Source organism: Bombina bombina, chromosome 7 (assembly GCF_027579735.1).
Source record: "Bombina bombina isolate aBomBom1 chromosome 7, aBomBom1.pri, whole genome shotgun sequence".
NCBI classification, from domain to species: domain Eukaryota; kingdom Metazoa; phylum Chordata; class Amphibia; order Anura; family Bombinatoridae; genus Bombina; species Bombina bombina.
In genome coordinates, this window is record NC_069505.1 from 15,506,462 (window position 1) to 15,529,109 (window position 22,648).

Consider the following 22,648-nt stretch of genomic DNA (forward strand, 5'->3'; position numbering starts at 1 on the left):
ACGGGTGAATAGGAAGAGGTATTAGCAGCAGGTAAGGTCAGTAGGTGCTGGGTGTATAGGAAGAGGTATTAGCAGCAGGTAAGGTCAGTAGGTGCTGGGTGTATAGGAAGAGGTATTAGCAGTAGGTAAGGTCAGTAGGTGCTGGGTGTATAGGAAGAGGTATTAGCAGCAGGTAAGGTCAGTAAGTGCTGGGTGTATAGGAAGAGGTATTAGCAGCAGGTAAGGTCAGAAGGTGCTGGGTGTATAGGAAGAGGTATTAGCAGCAGGTAAGGTCAGTAGGTGCTGGGTGTATAGGAAGAGGTATTAATAGCAGGTAAGGTCAGTAGGTGCTGGGTGTATAGGAAGAGGTATTAGCAGCAGGTAAGGTCAGTAGGTTCTGGGTGTATAGGAAGAGGTATTAGCAGCAGGTAAGGTCAGAAGGTGCTGGGTGTATAGGAAGAGGTATTAGCAGCAGGTAAGGTCAGTAGGTGCTGGGTGTATAGGAAGAGGTATTAGCAGCAGGTAAGGTCAGTAGGTGCTGGGTATATAGGAAGAGGTATTAGCAGCAGGTAAGGTCAGTAGGTGCTGGGTGTATAGGAAGAGGTATTAGCAGCAGGTAAGGTCAGTAGGTGCTGGGTGTATAGGAAGAGGTATTAGCAGCAGGTAAGGTCAGTAGGTTCTGGGTGTATAGGAAGAGGTATTAGCAGCAGGTAAGGTCAGTAGGTGCTGGGTGTATATTAAGAGGTATTAGCAGCAGGTAAGGTCAGTAGGTGCTGGGTGTATGGGAAGAGGTATTAGCAGCAGGTAAGGTCAGTAGGTGCTGGGTGTATAGGAAGAGCTATTAGCAGCAGGTAAGGTCAGTAGGTGCTGGGTGTATATTAAGAGGTATTAGCAGCAGGTAAGGTCAGTAGGTGCTGGGTGTATGGGAAGAGGTATTAGCAGCAGGTAAGGTCAGTAGGTGCTGGGTGTATAGGAAGAGGTATTAGCAGCAGGTAAGGTCAGTAGGTGCTCTATACTGGCAATAATAAAAGTGGAGTAGGACTTAAACATTTTTATTTCAGATGATTAGAAGGTTGATAAACAATATAATATAATAATAATAATACATCAGTGCTCCAGGTAAGGTCAGTAGGGTGCTGGGTGTATCGGAAGAGGTATTAGCAGCAGGTAAGGTCAGTAGGTGCTGGGTGTATAGGAAGAGGTATTAGCAGCAGGTAAGGTCAGTAGGTGCTGGGTGTATAGGAAGAGGTATTAGCAGCAGGTAAGGTCAGTAGGTGCTGGGTGTATAGGAAGAGTTATTAGCAGCAGGTAAGGTCAGTAGGTGCTGGGTGTATAGGAAGAGGTATTAGCAGCAGGTAAGGTCAGTAGGTGCTGGGTGTATAGGAAGAGGTATTAGCAGCAGGTAAGGTCAGTAGGTGCTGGGTTTATAGGAAGAGGTATTAGCAGCAGGTAAGGTCAGTAGGTGCTGGGTGTATAGGAAGAGGTATTAGCGGCAGGTAAGGTCAGTAGGTGCTGGGTGTATAGGAAGAGTTATCAGCAGCAGGTAAGTTCAGTAGGTGCTGGGTGTATAGGAAGAGGTATTAGCAGCAGGTAAGGTCAGTAGGTGCTGGGTGTATAGGAAGAGGTATTAGCGGCAGGTAAGGTCAGTAGGTGCTGGGTGTATAGGAAGAGTTATCAGCAGCAGGTAAGTTCAGTAGGTGCTGGGTGTATAGGAAGAGATATTAGCAGCAGGTAAGGTCAGTAGGTTCTGTGTGTATAGGAAGAGGTATTAGCAGCAGGTAAGGTCAGTAGGTGCTGGGTGTATAGGAAGAGGTATTAGCAGCAGGTAAGGTCAGTAGGTGCTGGGTGTATAGGAAGAGGTATTAGCAGCAGGTAATGTCAGTAGGTGCTGGGTGTATAGAGAGAGGTATTAGCAGCAGGTAAGGTCAGTAGGTGCTGGGTGTATAGGAAGAGGTATTAGCAGCAGGTGAGGTCAGTAGGTGCTGGGTGTATAGGAAGAGGTATTAGCAGCAGGTAAGGTCAGTAGGTGCTGGGTGTATAGGAAGAGGTATTAGCAGCAGGTAAGGTCAGTAGGTGCTGGGTGTATAGGAAGAGGTATTAGCAGCAGGTAAGGTCAGTAAGTGCTGGGTGTATAGGAAGAGGTATTAGCAGCAGGTAAGTTCAGTAGGGTGCCGGGTGTATAGGAAGAGGTATTAGCAGCAGGTAAGGTCAGTAGGTGCTGGGTGTATAGGAAGAGATATTAGCAGCAGGTAAGGTCAGTAGGTGCTGGGTGTATAGGAAGAGGTATTAGCAGTAGGTAAGGTCAGTAGGTGCTGGGTGTATAGGAAGAGGTATTAGCAGCAGGTAAGGTTAGTAGCTGCTGGGTGTATAGGAAGAGATATTAGCAGCAGGTAAGGTCAGTAGGTGCTGGGTGTATAGGAAGAGATATTAGCAGCAGGTAAGGTCAGTAGGTGCTGGGTGTATAGGAAGAGGTATTAGCAGCAGGTGAGGTCAGTAGGTGCTGGGTGTATAGGAAGAGATATTAGCAGCAGGTAAGGTCAGTAGGTGCTGGGTGTATAGGAAGAGATATTAGCAGCAGGTAAGGTCAGTAAGTGCTGGGTGTATAGGAAGAGGTATTAGCAGCAGGTAAGGTCAGTAGGTGTTGGGTGTATAGGAAGAGGTATTAGCAGCAGGTAAGGTCAGTAGGTGCTGGGTGTATGGGAAGAGGTATTAGCAGCAGGTAAGGTCAGTAGGTGCTGGGTGTATAGGAAGAGGTATTAGCAGCAGGTAAGGTCAGTAGGTGCTGGGTGTATAGGAAGAGGTATTAGCAGCAGGTAAGGTCAGTAGGTGCTGGGTGTATAGGAAGAGGTATTAGCAGCAGGTAAGGTCAGTAGGTGCTGGGTGTATAGGAAGAGGTATTAGCAGCAGGTAAGGTCAGTAGGTGCTGGGTGTATAGGAAGAGGTATCAGCAGGAGGTAAGGTCAGTAGGTGCTGGGTGTATAGGAAGAGGTATTAGCAGCAGGTAAGGTCAGTAGGTGCTGGGTGTATAGGAAGAGGTATTAGCAGCAGGTAAGGTCACTAGGTGCTGGGTGTATAGGAAGAGGTATTAGCAGCAGGTAAGGTCAGTAGGGTGCTGGGTGTATAGGAAGAGGTATTAGCAGCAGGTAAGGTCAGTAAGTGCTTGGTGTATAGGGAGAGGTATTAGCAGCAGGTAAGGTCAGTAGGTGCTGGGTGTATAGGAAGAGGTATTAGCAGCAGGTAAGGTCAGTAAGTGCTGGGTGTATAGGAAGAGGTATTAGCAGCAGGTAAGGTCAGTAGGTGCTGGGTGTATAGGAAGAGGTATTAGCAGCAGGTAAGGTCAGTAAGTGCTGGGTGTATAGGGAGAGGTATTAGCAGCAGGTAAGATCAGTAGGTGTTGGGTGTATAGGAAGAGGTATTAGCAGCAGGTAAGGTCAGTAGGTGCTGGGTGTATAGGAAGAGGTATTAGCAGCAGGTAAGGTCAGTAGGTGCTGGGTGTATAGGAAGAGGTATCAGCAGCAGGTAAGGTCAGTAGGTGCTGGGTGTATAGGAAGAGTTATTAGCAGTAGTTAAGGTCAGTAGGTACTGGGTGTATAGGAAGAGGTATTAGCAGCAGGTAAGGTCAGTAGGTTCTGGGTGTATAGGAAGAGATATTAGCAGCAGGTAAGGTCAGTAGGTGCTGGGTGTATAGGAAGAGGTATCAGCAGCAGGTAAGGTCAGTAGGTGCTGGGTGTATAGGAAGAGGTATTAGCAGCAGGTAAGGTCAGTAGGTGCTGGGTGTATAGGAAGAGGTATTAGCAGCAGGTAAGGTCAGTAAGTGCTGGGTGTATAGGAAGAGGTATTAGCAGCAGGTAAGGTCAGTTGGTGCTGGGGGTATAGGAAGAGGTATTAGCAGCAGGTAAGGTCAGTAGGTGCTGGGTGTATAGGAAGAGCTATTAGCAGCAGGTAAGGTCAGTAGGTGCTGGGTGTATAGGAAGAGGTATTAGCAGCAGGTAAGGTCAGTAGGTGTTGGGTGTATAGGAAGAGATATTAGCAGCAGGTAAGGTCAGTAGGTGCTGGGTGTATAGGAAGAAGTATTAGCAGCAGGTAAGGTCAGTAGGTGCTGGTGTATAGGAAGAGATATTAGCAGCAGGTAAGGTCAGTAGGTGCTGGGGGTATAGGAAGAGGTATTAGCAGCAGGTAAGGTCAGTAGGTGCTGGGTGTATAGGAAGAGATATGAGCTGTAGGTAAGGTCAGTAGGTGCTGGGTGTATAGGAAGAGGTATTAGCAGCAGGCAAGGTCAGTTGGTGCTGGGTGTATAGGAAGAGGTATTAGCAGCAGGTAAGGTCAGTAGGTGCTGGGTGTATAGGAAGAGGTATTAGCAGCAGGTAAGGTCAGTAGGTGCTGGGTGTATAGGAAGAGGTATTAGCAGCAGGTAAGGTCAGTAGGTACCGGGTGTATAGGAAGAGGTATTAGCAGTTGGTATGGTCAGTAGGTGCTGGGTGTATAGGAAGAGGTATTAGCAGCAGGTAAGGTCAGTAGGTTCTGGGTGTATAGGAAGAGGTATTAGCAGCAGTTAAGGTCAGTAGGTGCTGGGTGTATAGGATGAGGTATTAGCAGCAGATAAGGTCAGTAGGTGCTGGGTGTATAGGAAGAGGTATTAGCAGCAGGTAAGGTCAGTAGGTGCTGGGTGTATAGGAAGAGGTATTAGCAGCAGGTACGGTCAGTAGGTGCTGGGTGTATAGGAAGAGGTATTAGCAGCAGGTAAGGTCAGTTAGATGCTGGGTGTATAGGAAGAGATATTAGCAGCAGGTAAGGTCAGTAAGTGCTGGGTGTATAGGAAGATGTATTAGCAGCAGGTAAGGTCAGTAGGTGCTCGGTGTATAGGAAGAGGTATTAGCAGCAGGTAAGGTCAGTAGGTTCTCGGTGTATAGGAAGAGGTATTAGCAGCAGGTAAGGTCAGTAGGTGCTCGGTGTATAGGAAGAGGTATTAGCAGCAGGTAAGGTCAGTAGGTGCTGGGTATATAGGAAGAGGTATTAGCAGTAGGTAAGGTCAGTAGGTGCTGGGTGTATAGGAAGAGTTATTAGCAACAGGTAAGGTCAGTAGGTTCTGGGTGTATAGGAAGAGGTATTAGCAGCAGGTAAGGTCAGTAGGTTCTGGGTGTATAGGAAGAGGTATTAGCAGCAGGTAAGGTCAGTAGGTGCTGTGTGTATAGGAAGAGGTATTAGCAGTAGGTAAGGTCAGTAGGTGCTGGGTGTATAGGAAGAGGTATTAGTAGCAGGTAAGGTCAGTAGGTGCTGGGTGTATAGGAAGAGGTATTAGCAGCAGGTAAGGTCAGTAGGTGCTGGGTGTATAGGAAGAGGTATTAGCAGCAGGTAAGGTCAGTAGGTGCTGGGTGTATAGGAAGAGGTATTAGAAGCAGGTAAGGTCAGTAGGTTCTGGGTGTATAGGAAGAGGTATTAGCAGCAGGTAAGGTCAGTAGGTGCTGGGTGTATAGGAAGAGGTATTAGCAGCAGGTAAGGTCAGTAGGTGCTGGGTGTATATGAAGAGGTATTAGCAGCAGGTAAGGTCAGTAGGTGCTGGGTGTATGGGAAGAGGTATTAGCAGCAGGTAAGGTCAGTAGGTGCTGGGTGTATATGAAGAGGTATTAGCAGCAGGTAAGGTCAGTAGGTGCTGGGTGTATGGGAAGAGGTATTAGCAGCAGGTAAGGTCAGTAGGTGCTGGGTGTATAGGAAGAGGTATTAGCAGCAGGTAAGGTCAGTAAGTGCTGGGTGTTAGCAGCAGGTACGGTCAGTATATGCTGGGTGTATAGGAAGAGGTATTAGCAGAAGGTAAGGTCAGTAGGTGCTGGGTGTATAGGAAGAGGTATTGGCAGCAGGTAAGGTTAGTAGGTGCTGGGTGTATAGGAAGAGGTATTAGCAGCAGGTAAGGTCAGGAGGTGCTGGGTGTATAGGAAGAGGTATTAGCAGCAGGTAAGGTCAGTAGGTGCTGGGTGTATAGGAAGAGATATTAGCTGTAGGTAAGGTCAGTAGGTGCTGGGTATATAGGAAGAGGTATTAGCAGCAGGTAAGGTCAGTAGGTGCTGGGTGTATAGGAAGAGGTATTAGCAGCAGGTAAGGTCAGTAGGTGCTGGGTGTATAGGAAGAGGTATTAGCAGCAGGTAAGGTCAGTAGGTTCTGGGTGTATAGGAAGAGGTATTAGCAGCAGGTAAGGTCAGTAGGTGCTGGGTGTATAGGAAGAGGTATTAGCAGCAGGTAAGGTCAGTAGGTGCTGGGTGTATAGGAAGAGGTATTAGAAGCAGGTAAGGTCAGTAGGTGCTGGGTGTATAGAAAGAGGTATTAGCAGCAGGTAAGGTCAGTAGGTGCTGGGTGTATATTAAGAGGTATTAGCAGCAGGTAAGGTCAGTAGGTGCTGGGTGTATGGGAAGAGGTATTAGCAGCAGGTAAGGTCAGTAGGTGCTGGGTGTATAGGAAGAGGTATAAGCAGCAGGTAAGGTCAGTAGGTGCTCTATACTGGCAATAATAAAAGTGGAGTAGGACTTAAACATTTTTATTTCAGATGATTAGAAGGTTGATAAACAATATAATATAATAATAATAATACATCAGTGCTCCAGGTAAGGTCAGTAGGGTGCTGGGTGTATCGGAAGAGGTATTAGCAGCAGGTAAGGTCAGTAGGTGCTGGGTGTATAGGAAGAGGTATTAGCAGCAGGTAAGGTCAGTAGGTGCTGGGTGTATAGGAAGAGGTATTAGCAGCAGGTAAGGTCAGTAGGTGCTGGGTGTATAGGAAGAGGTATTAGCAGCAGGTAAGGTCAGTAGGTGCTGGGTGTATAGGAAGAGGTATTAGCAGCAGGTAAGGTCAGTAGGTGCTGGGTGTATAGGAAGAGGTATTAGCAGCAGGTAAGGTCAGTAGGTGCTGGGTGTATAGGAAGAGGTATCAGCAGGAGGTAAGGTCAGTAGGTGCTGGGTGTATAGGAAGAGGTATTAGCAGCAGGTAAGGTCAGTAGGTGCTTGGTGTATAGGAAGAGGTATTAGCAGCAGGTAAGGTCACTAGGTGCTGGGTGTATAGGAAGAGGTATTAGCAGCAGGTAAGGTCAGTAGGGTGCTGGGTGTATAGGAAGAGGTATTAGCAGCAGGTAAGGTCAGTAAGTGCTTGGTGTATAGGGAGAGGTATTAGCAGCAGGTAAGGTCAGTAGGTGCTGGGTGTATAGGAAGAGGTATTAGCAGCAGGTAAGGTCAGTAAGTGCTGGGTGTATAGGAAGAGGTATTAGCAGCAGGTAAGGTCAGTAGGTGCTGGGTGTATAGGAAGAGGTATTAGCAGCAGGTAAGGTCAGTAAGTGCTGGGTGTATAGGGAGAGGTATTAGCATCAGGTAAGATCAGTAGGTGTTGGGTGTATAGGAAGAGGTATTAGCAGCAGGTAAGGTCAGTAGGTGCTGGGTGTATAGGAAGAGGTATTAGCAGCAGGTAAGGTCAGTAGGTGCTGGGTGTATAGGAAGAGGTATCAGCAGCAGGTAAGGTCAGTAGGTGCTGGGTGTATAGGAAGAGTTATTAGCAGTAGTTAAGGTCAGTAGGTACTGGGTGTATAGGAAGAGGTATTAGCAGCAGGTAAGGTCAGTAGGTTCTGGGTGTATAGGAAGAGATATTAGCAGCAGGTAAGGTCAGTAGGTGCTGGGTGTATAGGAAGAGGTATCAGCAGCAGGTAAGGTCAGTAGGTGCTGGGTGTATAGGAAGAGGTATTAGCAGCAGGTAAGGTCAGTAGGTGCTGGGTGTATAGGAAGAGGTATTAGCAGCAGGTAAGGTCAGTAGGTGCTGGGTGTATAGGAAGAGATATTAGCAGTAAGTAAGGTCAGTAGGTGCTGGGTGTATAGGAAGAGTTATTAGCAGCAGGTAAGGTCAGTAAGTGCTGGGTGTATAGGAAGAGGTATTAGCAGCAGGTAAGGTCAGTTGGTGCTGGGGGTATAGGAAGAGATATTAGCAGCAGGTAAGGTCAGTAGGTGCTGGGTGTATAGGAAGAGCTATTAGCAGCAGGTAAGGTCAGTAGGTGCTGGGTGTATAGGAAGAGGTATTAGCAGCAGGTAAGGTCAGTAGGTGCTGGGTGTATAGGAAGAGATATTAGCAGCAGGTAAGGTCAGTAGGTGCTGGGTGTATAGGAAGAAGTATTAGCAGCAGGTAAGGTCAGTAGGTGCTGGTGTATAGGAAGAGATATTAGCAGCAGGTAAGGTCAGTAGGTGCTGGGGGTATAGGAAGAGGTATTAGCAGCAGGTAAGGTCAGTAGGTGCTGGGTGTATAGGAAGAGATATTAGCTGTAGGTAAGGTCAGTAGGTGCTGGGTGTATAGGAAGAGGTATTAGCAGCAGGCAAGGTCAGTTGGTGCTGGGTGTATAGGAAGAGGTATTAGCAGCAGGTAAGGTCAGTAGGTGCTGGGTGTATAGGAAGAGGTATTAGCAGCAGGTAAGGTCAGTAGGTGCTGGGTGTATAGGAAGAGGTATTAGCAGCAGGTAAGGTCAGTAGGTGCTGGGTGTATAGGAAGAGGTATTAGCAGCAGGTAAGGTCAGTAGGTGCTGGGTGTATAGGAAGAGGTATCAGCAGGAGGTAAGGTCAGTAGGTGCTGGGTGTATAGGAAGAGGTATTAGCAGCAGGTAAGGTCAGTAGGTGCTTGGTGTATAGGAAGAGGTATTAGCAGCAGGTAAGGTCAGTAGGTGCTGGGTGTATAGGAAGAGGTATTAGCAGCAGGTAAGGTCAGTAGGGTGCTGGGTGTATAGGAAGAGGTATTAGCAGCAGGTAAGGTCAGTAAGTGCTTGGTGTATAGGGAGAGGTATTAGCAGCAGGTAAGGTCAGTAGGTGCTGGGTGTATAGGAAGAGGTATTAGCAGCAGGTAAGGTCAGTAAGTGCTGGGTGTATAGGAAGAGGTATTAGCAGCAGGTAAGGTCAGTAGGTGCTGGGTGTATAGGAAGAGGTATTAGCAGCAGGTAAGGTCAGTAAGTGCTGGGTGTATAGGGAGAGGTATTAGCATCAGGTAAGATCAGTAGGTGTTGGGTGTATAGGAAGAGGTATTAGCAGCAGGTAAGGTCAGTAGGTGCTGGGTGTATAGGAAGAGGTATTAGCAGCAGGTAAGGTCAGTAGGTGCTGGGTGTATAGGAAGAGGTATCAGCAGCAGGTAAGGTCAGTAGGTGCTGGGTGTATAGGAAGAGTTATTAGCAGTAGTTAAGGTCAGTAGGTACTGGGTGTATAGGAAGAGGTATTAGCAGCAGGTAAGGTCAGTAGGTTCTGGGTGTATAGGAAGAGATATTAGCAGCAGGTAAGGTCAGTAGGTGCTGGGTGTATAGGAAGAGGTATCAGCAGCAGGTAAGGTCAGTAGGTGCTGGGTGTATAGGAAGAGGTATTAGCAGCAGGTAAGGTCAGTAGGTGCTGGGTGTATAGGAAGAGGTATTAGCAGCAGGTAAGGTCAGTAAGTGCTGGGTGTATAGGAAGAGGTATTAGCAGCAGGTAAGGTCAGTTGGTGCTGGGGGTATAGGAAGAGATATTAGCAGCAGGTAAGGTCAGTAGGTGCTGGGTGTATAGGAAGAGCTATTAGCAGCAGGTAAGGTCAGTAGGTGCTGGGTGTATAGGAAGAGGTATTAGCAGCAGGTAAGGTCAGTAGGTGCTGGGTGTATAGGAAGAGATATTAGCAGCAGGTAAGGTCAGTAGGTGCTGGGTGTATAGGAAGAAGTATTAGCAGCAGGTAAGGTCAGTAGGTGCTGGTGTATAGGAAGAGATATTAGCAGCAGGTAAGGTCAGTAGGTGCTGGGGGTATAGGAAGAGGTATTAGCAGCAGGTAAGGTCAGTAGGTGCTGGGTGTATAGGAAGAGATATTAGCTGTAGGTAAGGTCAGTAGGTGCTGGGTGTATAGGAAGAGGTATTAGCAGCAGGCAAGGTCAGTTGGTGCTGGGTGTATAGGAAGAGGTATTAGCAGCAGGTAAGGTCAGTAGGTGCTGGGTGTATAGGAAGAGGTATTAGCAGCAGGTAAGGTCAGTAGGTGCTGGGTGTATAGGAAGAGGTATTAGCAGCAGGTAAGGTCAGTAGGTACCGGGTGTATAGGAAGAGGTATTAGCAGTTGGTATGGTCAGTAGGTGCTGGGTGTATAGGAAGAGGTATTAGCAGCAGGTAAGGTCAGTAGGTTCTGGGTGTATAGGAAGAGGTATTAGCAGCAGTTAAGGTCAGTAGGTGCTGGGTGTATAGGATGAGGTATTAGCAGCAGATAAGGTCAGTAGGTGCTGGGTGTATAGGAAGAGGTATTAGCAGCAGGTAAGGTCAGTAGGTGCTGGGTGTATAGGAAGAGGTATTAGCAGCAGGTACGGTCAGTAGGTGCTGGGTGTATAGGAAGAGGTATTAGCAGCAGGTAAGGTCAGTTAGATGCTGGGTGTATAGGAAGAGATATTAGCAGCAGGTAAGGTCAGTAAGTGCTGGGTGTATAGGAAGATGTATTAGCAGCAGGTAAGGTCAGTAGGTGCTCGGTGTATAGGAAGAGGTATTAGCAGCAGGTAAGGTCAGTAGGTGCTGGGTGTATAGGAAGAGGTATTAGCAGCAGGTAAGGTCAGTAGGTGCTCGGTGTATAGGAAGAGGTATTAGCAGCAGGTAAGGTCAGTAGGTGCTGGGTATATAGGAAGAGGTATTAGCAGTAGGTAAGGTCAGTAGGTGCTGGGTGTATAGGAAGAGTTATTAGCAACAGGTAAGGTCAGTAGGTTCTGGGTGTATAGGAAGAGGTATTAGCAGCAGGTAAGGTCAGTAGGTTCTGGGTGTATAGGAAGAGGTATTAGCAGCAGGTAAGGTCAGTAGGTGCTGTGTGTATAGGAAGAGGTATTAGCAGTAGGTAAGGTCAGTAGGTGCTGGGTGTATAGGAAGAGGTATTAGCAGTAGGTAAGGTCAGTAGGTGCTGGGTGTATAGGAAGAGGTATTAGCAGCAGGTAAGGTCAGTAGATGCTGGGTGTATAGGAAGAGATATTAGCAGCAGGTAAGGTCAGTAGGTGCTGGGTGTATAGGAAGAGGTATTAGCAGCAGGTAAGGTCAGTAGGTGCTGGGTGTATAGGAAGAGGTATTAGCAGCAGGTAAGGTCAGTAGGTGCTGGGTGTATAGGAAGAGGTATTAGCAGTAGGTAAGGTCAGTAGGTGCTGGGTGTATAGGAAGAGGTATTAGCAGCAGGTAAGGTCAGTAGGTGCTGGGTGTATAAGAAGAGGTATTAGCAGCAGGTAAGGTCAGTAGATGCTGGGTGTATAGGAAGAGGTATTAGCAGCAGGTAAGGTCAGTAGGTGCTGGGTGTATAGGAAGAGGTATAAGCAGCAGGTATGGTCAGTAGGATGCTGGGTGTATAGGAAGAGGTATTAGCAGCAGGTAAGGTCAGTTGGTGCTGGGTGTATGGGAAGAAGTATTAGCAGCAGGTAAGGTCAGTAGGTGCTGTGTGTATAGGAAGAGGTATTAGCAGTAGGTAAGGTCAGTAGGTGCTGGGTGTATAGGAAGAGGTATTAGCAGTAGATAAGGTCAGTAGATGCTGGGTGTATAGGAAGAGGTATTAGCAGCAGGTAAGGTCAGTAGGTGCTGGGTGTATAGGAAGAGGTATTAGCAGCAGGTAAGGTCAGTAGGTGCTGGGTGTATAGAAAGAGGTATTAGCAGCAGGTAAGGTCTGTAGGTGCTGGGTGTATAGAAACAGATTTTAGCATCAGGAACAGTGAGGTTCTTAGGTCACCTATTTTAATAAACCATACACTGTACACAGGAGGCTACTAAACTTGTACATGGTGTAAAAAATACAATGGACATGAAAATTCATCATGAACTTATATGTAAAGGTTAGAGAGGAGAAGGGAGAGAGAAGATATGATAGAAACATTCATTTATATTGGAGGCTTTAACAAAGCTCAGGATGAAAGCTTTTTTAGCAAGAGCAGAGGAACGTTACACTCCAGTTCAATATTTACATCCAGTTTGTCACCCTCCTTGCTTCATTTCTTAGCGCCAAAGTGTAGGCACATATATTGTTGTTATTATTGGTGCCGTTTTCATGAACTTTGCCTGCGAACATTTCTCACGAATACATCTTGCCAACCTGGATTTGGTAGTACCTGGAAAACACCGGGAGGGACACGACAACTTTGACAACTTCGTGACACAGAAGGATGCCGATATGAGACGATAAGTCTATGGTGTTTATGTTACACATATGCTGATTTTATGCTTTTTATCTTGTGAGTGGCCATTTGTCGTGTGTATTATAATTAAATTGTTTATACTCTGCATTTGAGTCCACGCTCCTCTCTTCTCTATTTTTATAGAAAACCTGCTTGCAATCAAGGTCTGTGGAATCACCTGTCCCAGAGGAGCTGCTGGGGTCTTTTGCACTATTTGATTTATCACCATTTTAGAACCAGTATAAGGAACTTTCCTTGTGTTTATATTATTGGACTTGGTGCCTTTTATATTTTGAATTTTATTTCTATATATTTATTCATATTCAGGTATTGCTATATATTATCACATGAAACTTATTTTCTAAATCAGGTTATTTGCGCTGCTTTGTTGTGTGTGTGTGCACACACCTTATTTTGTGTTATATGAAAGCATTTATCACAACAAGAGCAGTACCAGAGCAAGAGGTTATGATTTCAGCGCTCCTTTACAGAAGGGGTGGTTGGTTGAATTGAGGCGCTAAGGACAGATATTGCAAGGGAATACCTGGGATTTCGATAAAGTTATCCTGAGAACTAATTATGGTAACACTTCAAGAAGAAAATGGGAAGCCTTCTGATTCTTATCTACCGTCAAAATCAATGGGTTTTTTATTGAATGTTGATTTATTATAATTTTTCTTGCAAGGTGTATCCAGTCCACGGATTCATCCTTACTTGTGGGATATTCTCATTCCCTACAGGAAGTGGCAAAGAGAGCACACAGCAAAGCTGTCCATATAGCTCCCCCTCTAGCTCCGCCCCCCAGTCATTCTCTTTGCCGCTCTAACAGATAGGGCATCTCCACGGGAGGGTAAAGGGAATGTGGTGTTAGATTTGTAGTTTTATATCTTCAATCAAAAGTTTGTTATTTTTAAATAGTATCGGTTTGTGCTATTTACTCTCTGGCAGAAATGTGATGAAGAATTCTGCTGAGAGGAAAATGATTTTGCATGTTGTAACTAAAATCCATTGCTGTTCCCACACAGGACTGAGGAGTACCAGAAAACTTCAGTTGGGGGGAACAGTTTGCAGGCTTCACTGCTTTGAGGTATGTTTGTCATTTTTTTCTAGTCAAGACAAGATAATGCTAGAAGACTGACAAGAATCCCCATGTGGGAAGGGTAAGCCATGTTCTGAGACTTAGTATAGAACTAGAGGCTTATGTAAGAGGGCTCGATAGACTGGTTAACACTTTTACAGGGCAATCGATTATTTTATTTAACAAAATACTCAATTTTGACACTTTTAAAGCACTTTTGGTGTGTTCATTTGGGGTTTTATTCCACATGGCATTATTTTTAGTTACCTAAATTGGGTTCTGAAGGCCCCACAGCTCCGGAGTGGAGTGGGAGGGGCCTAATTTCGCGCCTCAGTTGCGCAGTTTATTCAGACAGTTTACATGCTACTTCACATGGGTCCAGAGACTGCATGAGGACTTCAAGAGGCTTGCTTTTCTCGAATCCAATCCTTAAGGGAAGGTAGGGCCACAGCAGGCTGCTGTGGCAAGGTGCTGTAGTTTTTTAACCGGTTTGCTTTAGGCGGCTCCAGTTTGGGCATTAAAGGGTTAATCAGGCTGCATTAGGCACATACTGTAAAAATTTCAAAAGATTTGGTTCATTTTTCTCCGTTTTGTAAAATTGGGTGCGCTTTTATTTTCTTAAAGGCACAGTACCATTTATTGCAAATTGTGTTTTTTACTTGATAAAGTGTTTTTCCAAGCCTGCTTGTGTATAATACTAATCTGTTAAACATGTCTGACACTAAGGAAAAGCCTTGCTCTATGTGTTCAGAAGCCATGGTGGAACCCCCACTCAAAATGTGTCCCAAGTGCACTAATGTGTCTATACACTTTAAAGATCATATTGTGTCACTTAAAAATATAGCCCTAGACGATTCTTTGACTGAAGGTAATGAGGATAGTCCGCCTTCCTCTCCCCATGTGTCATCACCAGTTACGCCCGCTCAAGCGATACCTAGTACCTCTAGTGCATTGGCACCTATTACATTGCAACAACTAGCGACAGTCATGGATAATTCCCTTGCAGCCTTTCTATCCAAACTGACAGTTTTCCCTAAAAAGCGCGATAGCTCTGTCTTGAGAACAGATGAGGAGCAGTCGGAAGCTTTGGGAGGTTTATCTGATGTACCCTCACAACACTCTGACGTAGGGGCGAGGGATGTAATGTCTGAGGGAGAAATTTCTGACTTAGGAAAAGTTTCTCAGCGGGCAGAATCAGATTCACTAGCGTTTAAATTTAAATTGGAACACCTCCGTGTATTGCTTAGGGAGGTTTTATCAACTCTGGATGATTGTGACCCTTTGGTGGTCCCAGAGAAATTGTGTAAAATGGACAAATATCTAGAAGTCCCTGTATACACTGATGCGTTTCCAATCCCTAAGAGGGTGGTGGATATTGTTGCTAGGGAGTGGGAGAGACCAGGTGTACCTTTTCTTCCCCCCTCTATCTTTAAGAAAATGTTCCCCATAATTGATCCCAGGCGGGACACGTGGCAGACGGTCCCTAAGGTAGAGGGGGCAGTTTCAACACTAGCCAAGTGCACAACCATACCAATTGAAGACAGTTGTGCTTTCAAAGATCCTATGGACAAAAAATTAGAAAGTTTACTAAAGAAAATATTTGTTCAACAAGGTTTCCTTCTCCAACCTATTGCCTGCATTATTCCTGAAACTACTGCAGCGGCTTTTTGGTTTGAGGCACTGGAGGAGTCGTTCCAGACGGAGACCCCATACAACGAAATTATGGATAGAATTAAGGCTCTAAAGCTGGCTAATTCTTTTATCACAGATGCCGCTTTGCAATTAGCTAAGTTAGCGGCTAAAAATTCTGGTTTTGCCATTATGGCGCGCAGAGCGATTTGACTCAAGTCATGGTCGGCCGACGTATCGTCCAAAACAAAATGACTAAATATTCCTTTCAAGGGAAAGACCCTTTTCGGGCCCGAGTTGAAAGAGATTATTTCGGATATCACTGGGGGAAAGGGCCATGCCCTCCCGCAAGATAGGCCTTTTAAGGCTAGAAACAAGGCTAATTTTCGTTCCTTTCGCAACTTCAGGAGCGGTCCTGCTTCAACCTCTGCAACCGCAAAGCAAGAGGGTAACGCTTCACAGCCCAAGGCAACCTGGAAGCCTTTGCAGGGCTGGAACAAGGGTAAACAGGCCAAAAAGCCTGCGGCTGCTACTAAGACAGCATGAAGGGGTAGCCCCTGATCCGGGACCGGATCTGGTAGGGGGCAGACTCTCTCTCTTTGCTCAGGCTTGGGCAAGAGATGTTCCCGATCCCTGTGCATTAGAGATCATTGCTCAGGGATATCTTCTAGAATTCAAGGACTCTCCCCCAAGGGGAAGGTTCCACATTTCTCGTCTGTCTACAGACCAGACAAAGAAAGAGGCGTTCTTACGCTGTGTAGAAGATCTACTCAAGATGGGAGTGATATATCCAGTTCCAATTACAGAACAAGGACTGGGTTTTTACTCAAACCTGTTTGTGGTTCCCAAAAAGGAAGGAACTTTCAGGCCAATCCTGGATCTAAAAATTCTAAACAAATTCCTCAGAGTTCCATCATTCAAAATGGAGACCATTCGGACAATCTTACCGATGATCCAGGAAGGTCAATATATGACTACAGTGGATCTAAAGGATGCGTACCTTCATATTCCTATCCACAAAGATCACCATCAGTTCCTAAGGTTCGCTTTTCTGGACAAGCATTACCAGTTCGTGGCCCTTCCCTTTGGGTTGGCCACCGCTCACAGAATTTTCACAAAGGTGCTAGGCTCCCTTCTAGCGGTACTAAGACCGCGGGGCATTGCAGTAGCACCTTATCTGGACGACATTTTAATACAGGCGTCGTCTTTTCCCAGAGCCAAGGCTCATACGGAGATTGTTCTGGCCTTTCTAAGGTCTCACGGGTGGAAGGTGAACACCGAAAAAAGTTTGATGTCCCCGCTCACAAGGGTTCCCTTCCTGGGAACACTAATAGACTCGGTAGAAATGAAAATATTTCTGACGGAGGTCAGAAGGTTAAAGCTTTTAACTACTTGCCGAGCTCTTCATTCCATTCCTCGGCCATCTGTAGCTCAGTGCACGGAGGTAATCGGATTAATGGTAGCAGCAATGGACGTAGTCCCTTTTGCTCGAATTCATCTCAGGCTACTGCAATTGTGCATGCTCAAACAGTGGAATGGGGATTATGCAGATTTGTCTCCTCAAATCCAACTGGACCAGAAGACCAGAGATTCTCTTCTCTGGTGGTTGTCTCAGGATCACCTGTCTCAGGGAATGTGCTTCCGCAGACCGGAGTGGATCTTTGTAACGACCGACGCCAGTCTGTTAGGCTGGGGCGTGGTCTGGGACTCCCTGATAGCTCAGGGCCTATGGTCTCGGGAAGAGTCTCTTCTCCCGATAAACATTTTGGAACTGAGAGCGATATTCAACACGCTCCAGGCATGGCCTCAGCTAGCGGCGGCCAAATTCATCAGATTTCAGTCTGACAACATCACGACTGTAGCATACATCAATCATCAGGAAGGAACAAAGAGTTCCTTAGCGATGAAGGAAGTAACCAAAATAATCAGGTGGGCGGAGGATCACTCTTGCCATCTATCTGCAATTCACATCCCAGGAGTAGACAACTGGGAAGCGGATTTTCTTAGTCGTCAGACTTTTCACCCGGGGGAGTGGGAACTCCACCCGGAGGTTTTTGCCCAGCTGACCCAGCTATGGGGCATTCCAGAATTGGATCTGATGGCGTCTCGTCAGAACACCAAACTTCCTCTTTACAGATCCAGGTCCAGGGACCCCAAGGCGGCATTGATAGATGCTCTGGTAGCGCCTTGGTCCTTCAGTCTAGCTTATGTCTTTCCACCATTTCCCCTTCTCCCTCGGCTGGTAGCCAGAATCAAACAGGAGAAGGCTTCGGTAATTCTGATAGAGCCTGCGTGGCCACGCAGGACTTGGTATGCAGACCTAGTGGACATGTCATCTGTCCCACCATGGACACTGCCAACGAGGCAGGATCTTCTAATACAGGGTCCATGCAAGCATTCAAATCTAGTTTCTCTGCAGCTGACTGCTTGGAGATTGAACGCTTAATTCTATCCATGCGTGGTTTCTCTGAATCAGTCATAGATACTCTGATCCAGGCTAGAAAGCCTGTCACCAGGAAAATCTACCATAAGATATGGCGGAAATATCTTTTTTGGTGTGAATCCAAGGGTTACTCGTGGAGTAAGATTAGGATTCCAAGGATATTGTCTTTTCTCCAAGAAGGATTGGAGAAAGGTTTATCAGCTAGTTCCTTAAAGGGACAGATATCCGCTCTGTCTATCCTTTTACACAAGCGTCTGGCAGAAGTACCAGACGTTCAAGCGTTTGTACAGGCTTTAGTCAGAATCAAGCCTGTCTATAGACCTGTGGCTCCTCCATGGAGTCTAAATTTAGTTCTTTCAGTTCTTCGAGGGGTTCCGTTTGAACCTTTACATTCCATAGATATTAAGTTATTATCTTGGAAGGTTTTGTTTTTGGTAGCTATATCTTCTGCTCGAAGAGGTTCAGAATTGTCTGCTTTGCAGTGTAATTCACCCTATCTGGTGTTCCATGCAGATAAGGTAGTTTTGCGTACCAAACCTGGCTTTCTTCCTAAGGTGGTTTCTAATAAGAATATTAACCAGGAAATTATTGTTCCTTCCCTGTGTCCTAATCCAACTTCTAAGAAGGAACGGCTTTTACACAATCTTGATGTGGTCCGTGCTTTGAAATTCTATTTACAAGCAACTAAAGATTTCAGACAAACATCATCCTTGTTTGTCGTTTACTCTGGTAAGAGGAGAGGTCAGAAAGCGACTGCTACCTCTCTTTCCTTCTGGCTGAAAAGCATCATCCGATTGGCTTATGAGACTGCTGGGCAGCAGCCTCCTGAACGAATTACAGCTCATTCCACCAGAGCTGTGGCTTCCACATGGGCTTTCAAGAATGAGTCTTCTGTTGAACAGATTTGTAAGGCAGCGACTTGATCTTCACTGCATACTTTTGCCAAATTTTACAAATTCGATACTTTTGCTTCTTCGGAGGCTATTTTTGGGAGAGAGGTTTTGCAAGCAGTGGTGCCTTCCGTTTAGGTTACCTGTCTTGTCCTTCATCTGTGTCCTAAAGCTTTGGTATTGGTATCCCACAAGTAAGGATGAATCCGTGGACTGGATACACCTTGCAAGAGAAAACCGAATTTATGCTTACCTGATAAATTACTTTCTCTTGCGGTGTATCCAGTCCATGGCCCACCCTGGCAATTAAGTCAGGTTAAAATTTCTTGTTTAAACTACAGTCACCACTGCACCCTATGGTTTCTCCTTTTTCTCCTAACCGTCAGTCGAATGACTGGGGGGCGGAGCTAGAGGGGGAGCTATATGGACAGCTTTGCTGTGTGCTCTCTTTGCCACTTCCTGTAGGGAATGAGAATATCCCACAAGTAAGGATAAATCCGTGGACTGGATACACCGCAAGAGAAAGTAATTTATCAGGTAAGCATAAATTCTGTTTTGTTTCGATCCTTATTCATAGAACGCCTGCTAAAGATGTCTATGGAAGATCTGCGGGACTTTCTGCAGGAGAAAATTGCGCGGTCTCTTAGCTACGATGACGATATTGTGGTCGAGCAGTTACAGACGTCTATGGCGGAGCTGCGCAAGATGAAACTTGAACTGCCGCCGCCAGGTAACAGTCTTAGATGGAAACACAAATACAATTTTTAAGATAAATGACAAATTACTTACTCATCTATTTACTGTCTTATGGCGCTGTAATAATTATAGGAATTTTTGAAAGTACAAAAATTATATGGAGAATTAATTGCTAAAAATTTCAGAGCAAACGACAAAGAAAAAATAAATTAGAGGTGTAAAGATTTTTGCTCATTTAACATGATCGAAGGAACAATGTAGTCCTCTATCTATATGTATATACCCACAATTTACAACCACATTCCTAAAAGTCTGCACAATAAATCATTTGTATATGCTCTGTATATATCAGCAATTAAGTTCTGCATTTTGAGTTTAGTGTAACTTTATTGATAAATGTTATGAAAGGTGTAATAGCTCAAAATGTAACTGCTCATTTTAATGATATGATATTCAATCTTAATGTATGTTATTAACATATTTCCTATAATACAATATGTTTCTGACTTTAAACGTTTTCCCTATTAGGAAAGGCTGAGGAATTCCCAAAACAGACTTTGGGTCAAGACATTCCTATTAACCTTCTTCCAGTCAAACCTGCTTTTGATAATAAAGGACAGAATGATATTCCAGAGACATCCAAGCAATTTCCCTTAGACATTAATAAGAATAACTCAAACACAGGTGAAGAAGCTAATATAACAAACATTAAACAACACAACGGTGCATCAAGATCCGTGGTCATGGAAGAGCCTCAAGTCAAGAAGGATGGTGTACATCCGGTACAAGATCCTGAAGAGCAATACCTTGTAACAACTGTTTCTGTTGACATACCAACAGAACCCACCACCAAGCTTCAAAATGAATTTTTTCAAAATAAGTTGGAGAGCCGTGAAAACACAGGTTTGGAAGCAAAGAACATACAAGAAAAAGGTGGTCTTGTATCTAAGGGCGAGTCTGTAGTAGCTGCCACCTTACCTTCTATAAATGTTGAAGGATCTATTCCACCAATAACCTATTTAACAGATAAAGCTCAAGAATGTAATGATGAGCTTAAAACAAACAGCCCAGGGAATGCTAACATCTCTTCCAAACATTCTTCACCTTTGCCTCATCAAAGCTTAACAAATACTGCTCTTCAACCTCCAACTTCAGAAGACATTCAACCAGTTGTGTATGATACTCAACTACCTTTAATTAGTAAAGAAAGTACAACACCATTAGTTACAAACAATTTGTCTTGTTCTGATACTTCTAAATCTTCAGCAGTAGGCCTAATGTTTACTCCAGAATGTGTGGTTTCCTCACAGAAAGAAGAAACTTCTGCTCCTACAGGTGCAAAGGAAATGGTCTCCCTTCTGCTTCCCAATTCAGAAACCAAGAGACGCTCCTCAAATGCTTCTCAATATGATAACATGTCTGATGCAGACCAGCTGGGTTGGCCTCCATGTCCAACAGAAACATCTTTGGATAAGTTACAAAATGAGGCATGGCAGTCTAATATTTGCAATGTTTTGGATTTGTCAGCAGAAAAAAACAAACTTCCCCTACTTCCCCCTACCATATCTAATTACCAAGGTCCATCAGGAAGTGTCCCTGCTTTGCTAATAATGAAGCATAACCAGCAGGATCCAATCAATATGCGTACAAGCTCATCTCCATCCATTTCAAGCCAGTTTAGTCCATGCCAGCTGATAAAGACATTTACACCTGTGCAAGTGTCTCATGCTACTGGCCAAACAGTTCTCTGTAGCAAGCAAATGGTTCAAACTTTGCCCAGCAGTAATTCTCCAGCTCTTGTTCTCCTCCCTCCCAATGTTTCTCCAAAAAACGGCGGCACAGCAGAACTTACCACTTTGTCAACCAATACGAATGGAGGTGTCAGTCCATTTAACAAGCCCCAGCCACCACCCCAGAGCTCTAAACCACAATTTTCAAGTGTAACAAAATCCCATTCCGAGAACAGTTTCTCTTCTGGTCATCAAACTATGGCACAGCTGTCTAAGTCTGTAACATTCTGATCAAAAGAAGATTCACGAGATGCCATCTCATCTGCTTCATTGTGCTGTTTAATGTGTGAGCCATTTTTGTGCAGGACATAAAAAAAGGCATTGTTTTTGGCATAGTGTGATAGATGTGGATGGTATACAATGGATTTTCAGCTGCGCAGGTTTTTGGCTGGCTGAATTTTAATGTCAAGAATTCCTTTACTTTTTTTATATAAACAAATCACAAAGTGCTTTCTTTTTACTATCTTCATGCTTTGATTGTTAAGAAGAAAAAATAAGGTTTTGTTATGAGAGACTGCTGAAAGAATCAGAATGTATACAACAAATTAGCATTAGATCCATCTTGAGAGTCCATTTGCACTATGAATTGTCAATTTTGTCCATGATCCAAAATGATTTTGAAACTTTTCAACGGCTTTGAGGGTTTATAAATGGGTTTGTATTGATTTTATGATATTTGTGCATCAAACCAGTTAACCAGCTCATTTTGTATTTATTTTTTTAATCGGGATGAGATAGAACAGAGTGAATTAACTCATAGAACACTAGTCACTTGCGTCTAATTTAATAGATAAAACCCATTAATTTTCAGGTTTTATTTGTTTGTTTTTAGACACCAACAGGCATTAGGGCCGGAGCCTAACATGTATCCAATAAGTAAGAAATGCATTTTAATTAATTTCATTTTGAATTTATATGTAACAGCATTTTTTTATGTTAAGTATCTAATTCATGATATGTGGTTAATGGCTCCTGCAGTTGCTAACTTAATCCTTAAGGTACTAGCCTATAGAATGTGCTCTAGAATGTATTTTGTAATTATTTATATACACATGGGCTGGTAGAAGGTTATTCAATTTGGCACATAACACCTAAGATGAATAATGTTGGTGTCTAAAAAATGTTCTAGCTGACAAATAAGACCAACCCTTTGTTTCTTTAATGACTAATATTAATTTGTTTTCTATAGTTATAGATGAAAGATGACAAAAATATGTGCTGTCCATAACTAGTTCAATGGAGACTTAATATATATATTTAAAATTTTGCCAAAATAAATAACTAAGATCATCCCAACTTCAATAAAATGCTATGCAATATTCAGCAATATTCAATTAATACGCCTAATACATTTTGAAATCTGTAAAAAAAAATTGTTGAGTTTACAAAAAAATAGGTGAAAGTAGCAGCAGAGACATTGATCTGTAATTGTTACTGCAATAATGACTTTCAGCTTATTTATTTATCCTATATTTATATGTCTTGTGGGGGGGTTTCAAGACCAAAGTTAATTTCCGAAGTATTTATTTATTTTTATTTTTTATTTTTTTGTAAAGCGCGATCAATTTAAAATAATGTTATTTTTGGTGTTGGTCACTTTATGAGTAGGCTTAAGTGGAAGTAGATTTTTTTTATCACTATTTACTTTGGAGATAAATTTTAGAGGAATTATATATATATATATATATATATATATATATATATATATATACACACACGATATGTCCTTATATTTTTCTGGCTTTTTGATATCATAAAAAGAAAAAGTATTCATGCATATTATAAACAATTAAACTTCATACATATTATTGGGCCAAGCAATGATTTTGTTTTAGCCTAGTGACAATACCCTTTTTTTATATATATATATATATATTTCCCAACTAAAACAAAGTCTTCCCTAGGATTATTCATCTTAAAGAGATTGATAAAGTACCTTTCTCCAACATAGGTGTGTCCGGTCCACGGCGTCATCCTTACTTGTGGGATATTCTCTTCCCCAACAG

General features: G+C 44.1%; 1 protein-coding gene and 1 long non-coding RNA gene across 2 annotated transcripts in view; both read left to right on the forward strand.

The window, feature by feature from the left end:
• The window catches only part of LOC128665768 (uncharacterized), a gene marked incomplete in the record, with an annotated part of 268,831 nt that extends 246,862 nt beyond the window's left edge, over positions 1–21,969 (forward strand). The window contains 2 exon segments of the mRNA XM_053719962.1: positions 18,734–18,886; positions 19,381–21,969. Coding sequence (XP_053575937.1) covers positions 18,734–18,886; positions 19,381–20,873 — 1,646 coding nt within the window.
• On the forward strand, positions 6,774–12,222 carry LOC128665769 (uncharacterized). Its single transcript, XR_008403181.1, has 2 exons — positions 6,774–6,842; positions 7,361–12,222. It is a non-coding gene; the product is annotated as an uncharacterized LOC128665769 (long non-coding RNA).
• Positions 21,970–22,648: the final 679 nt, after the last annotated feature.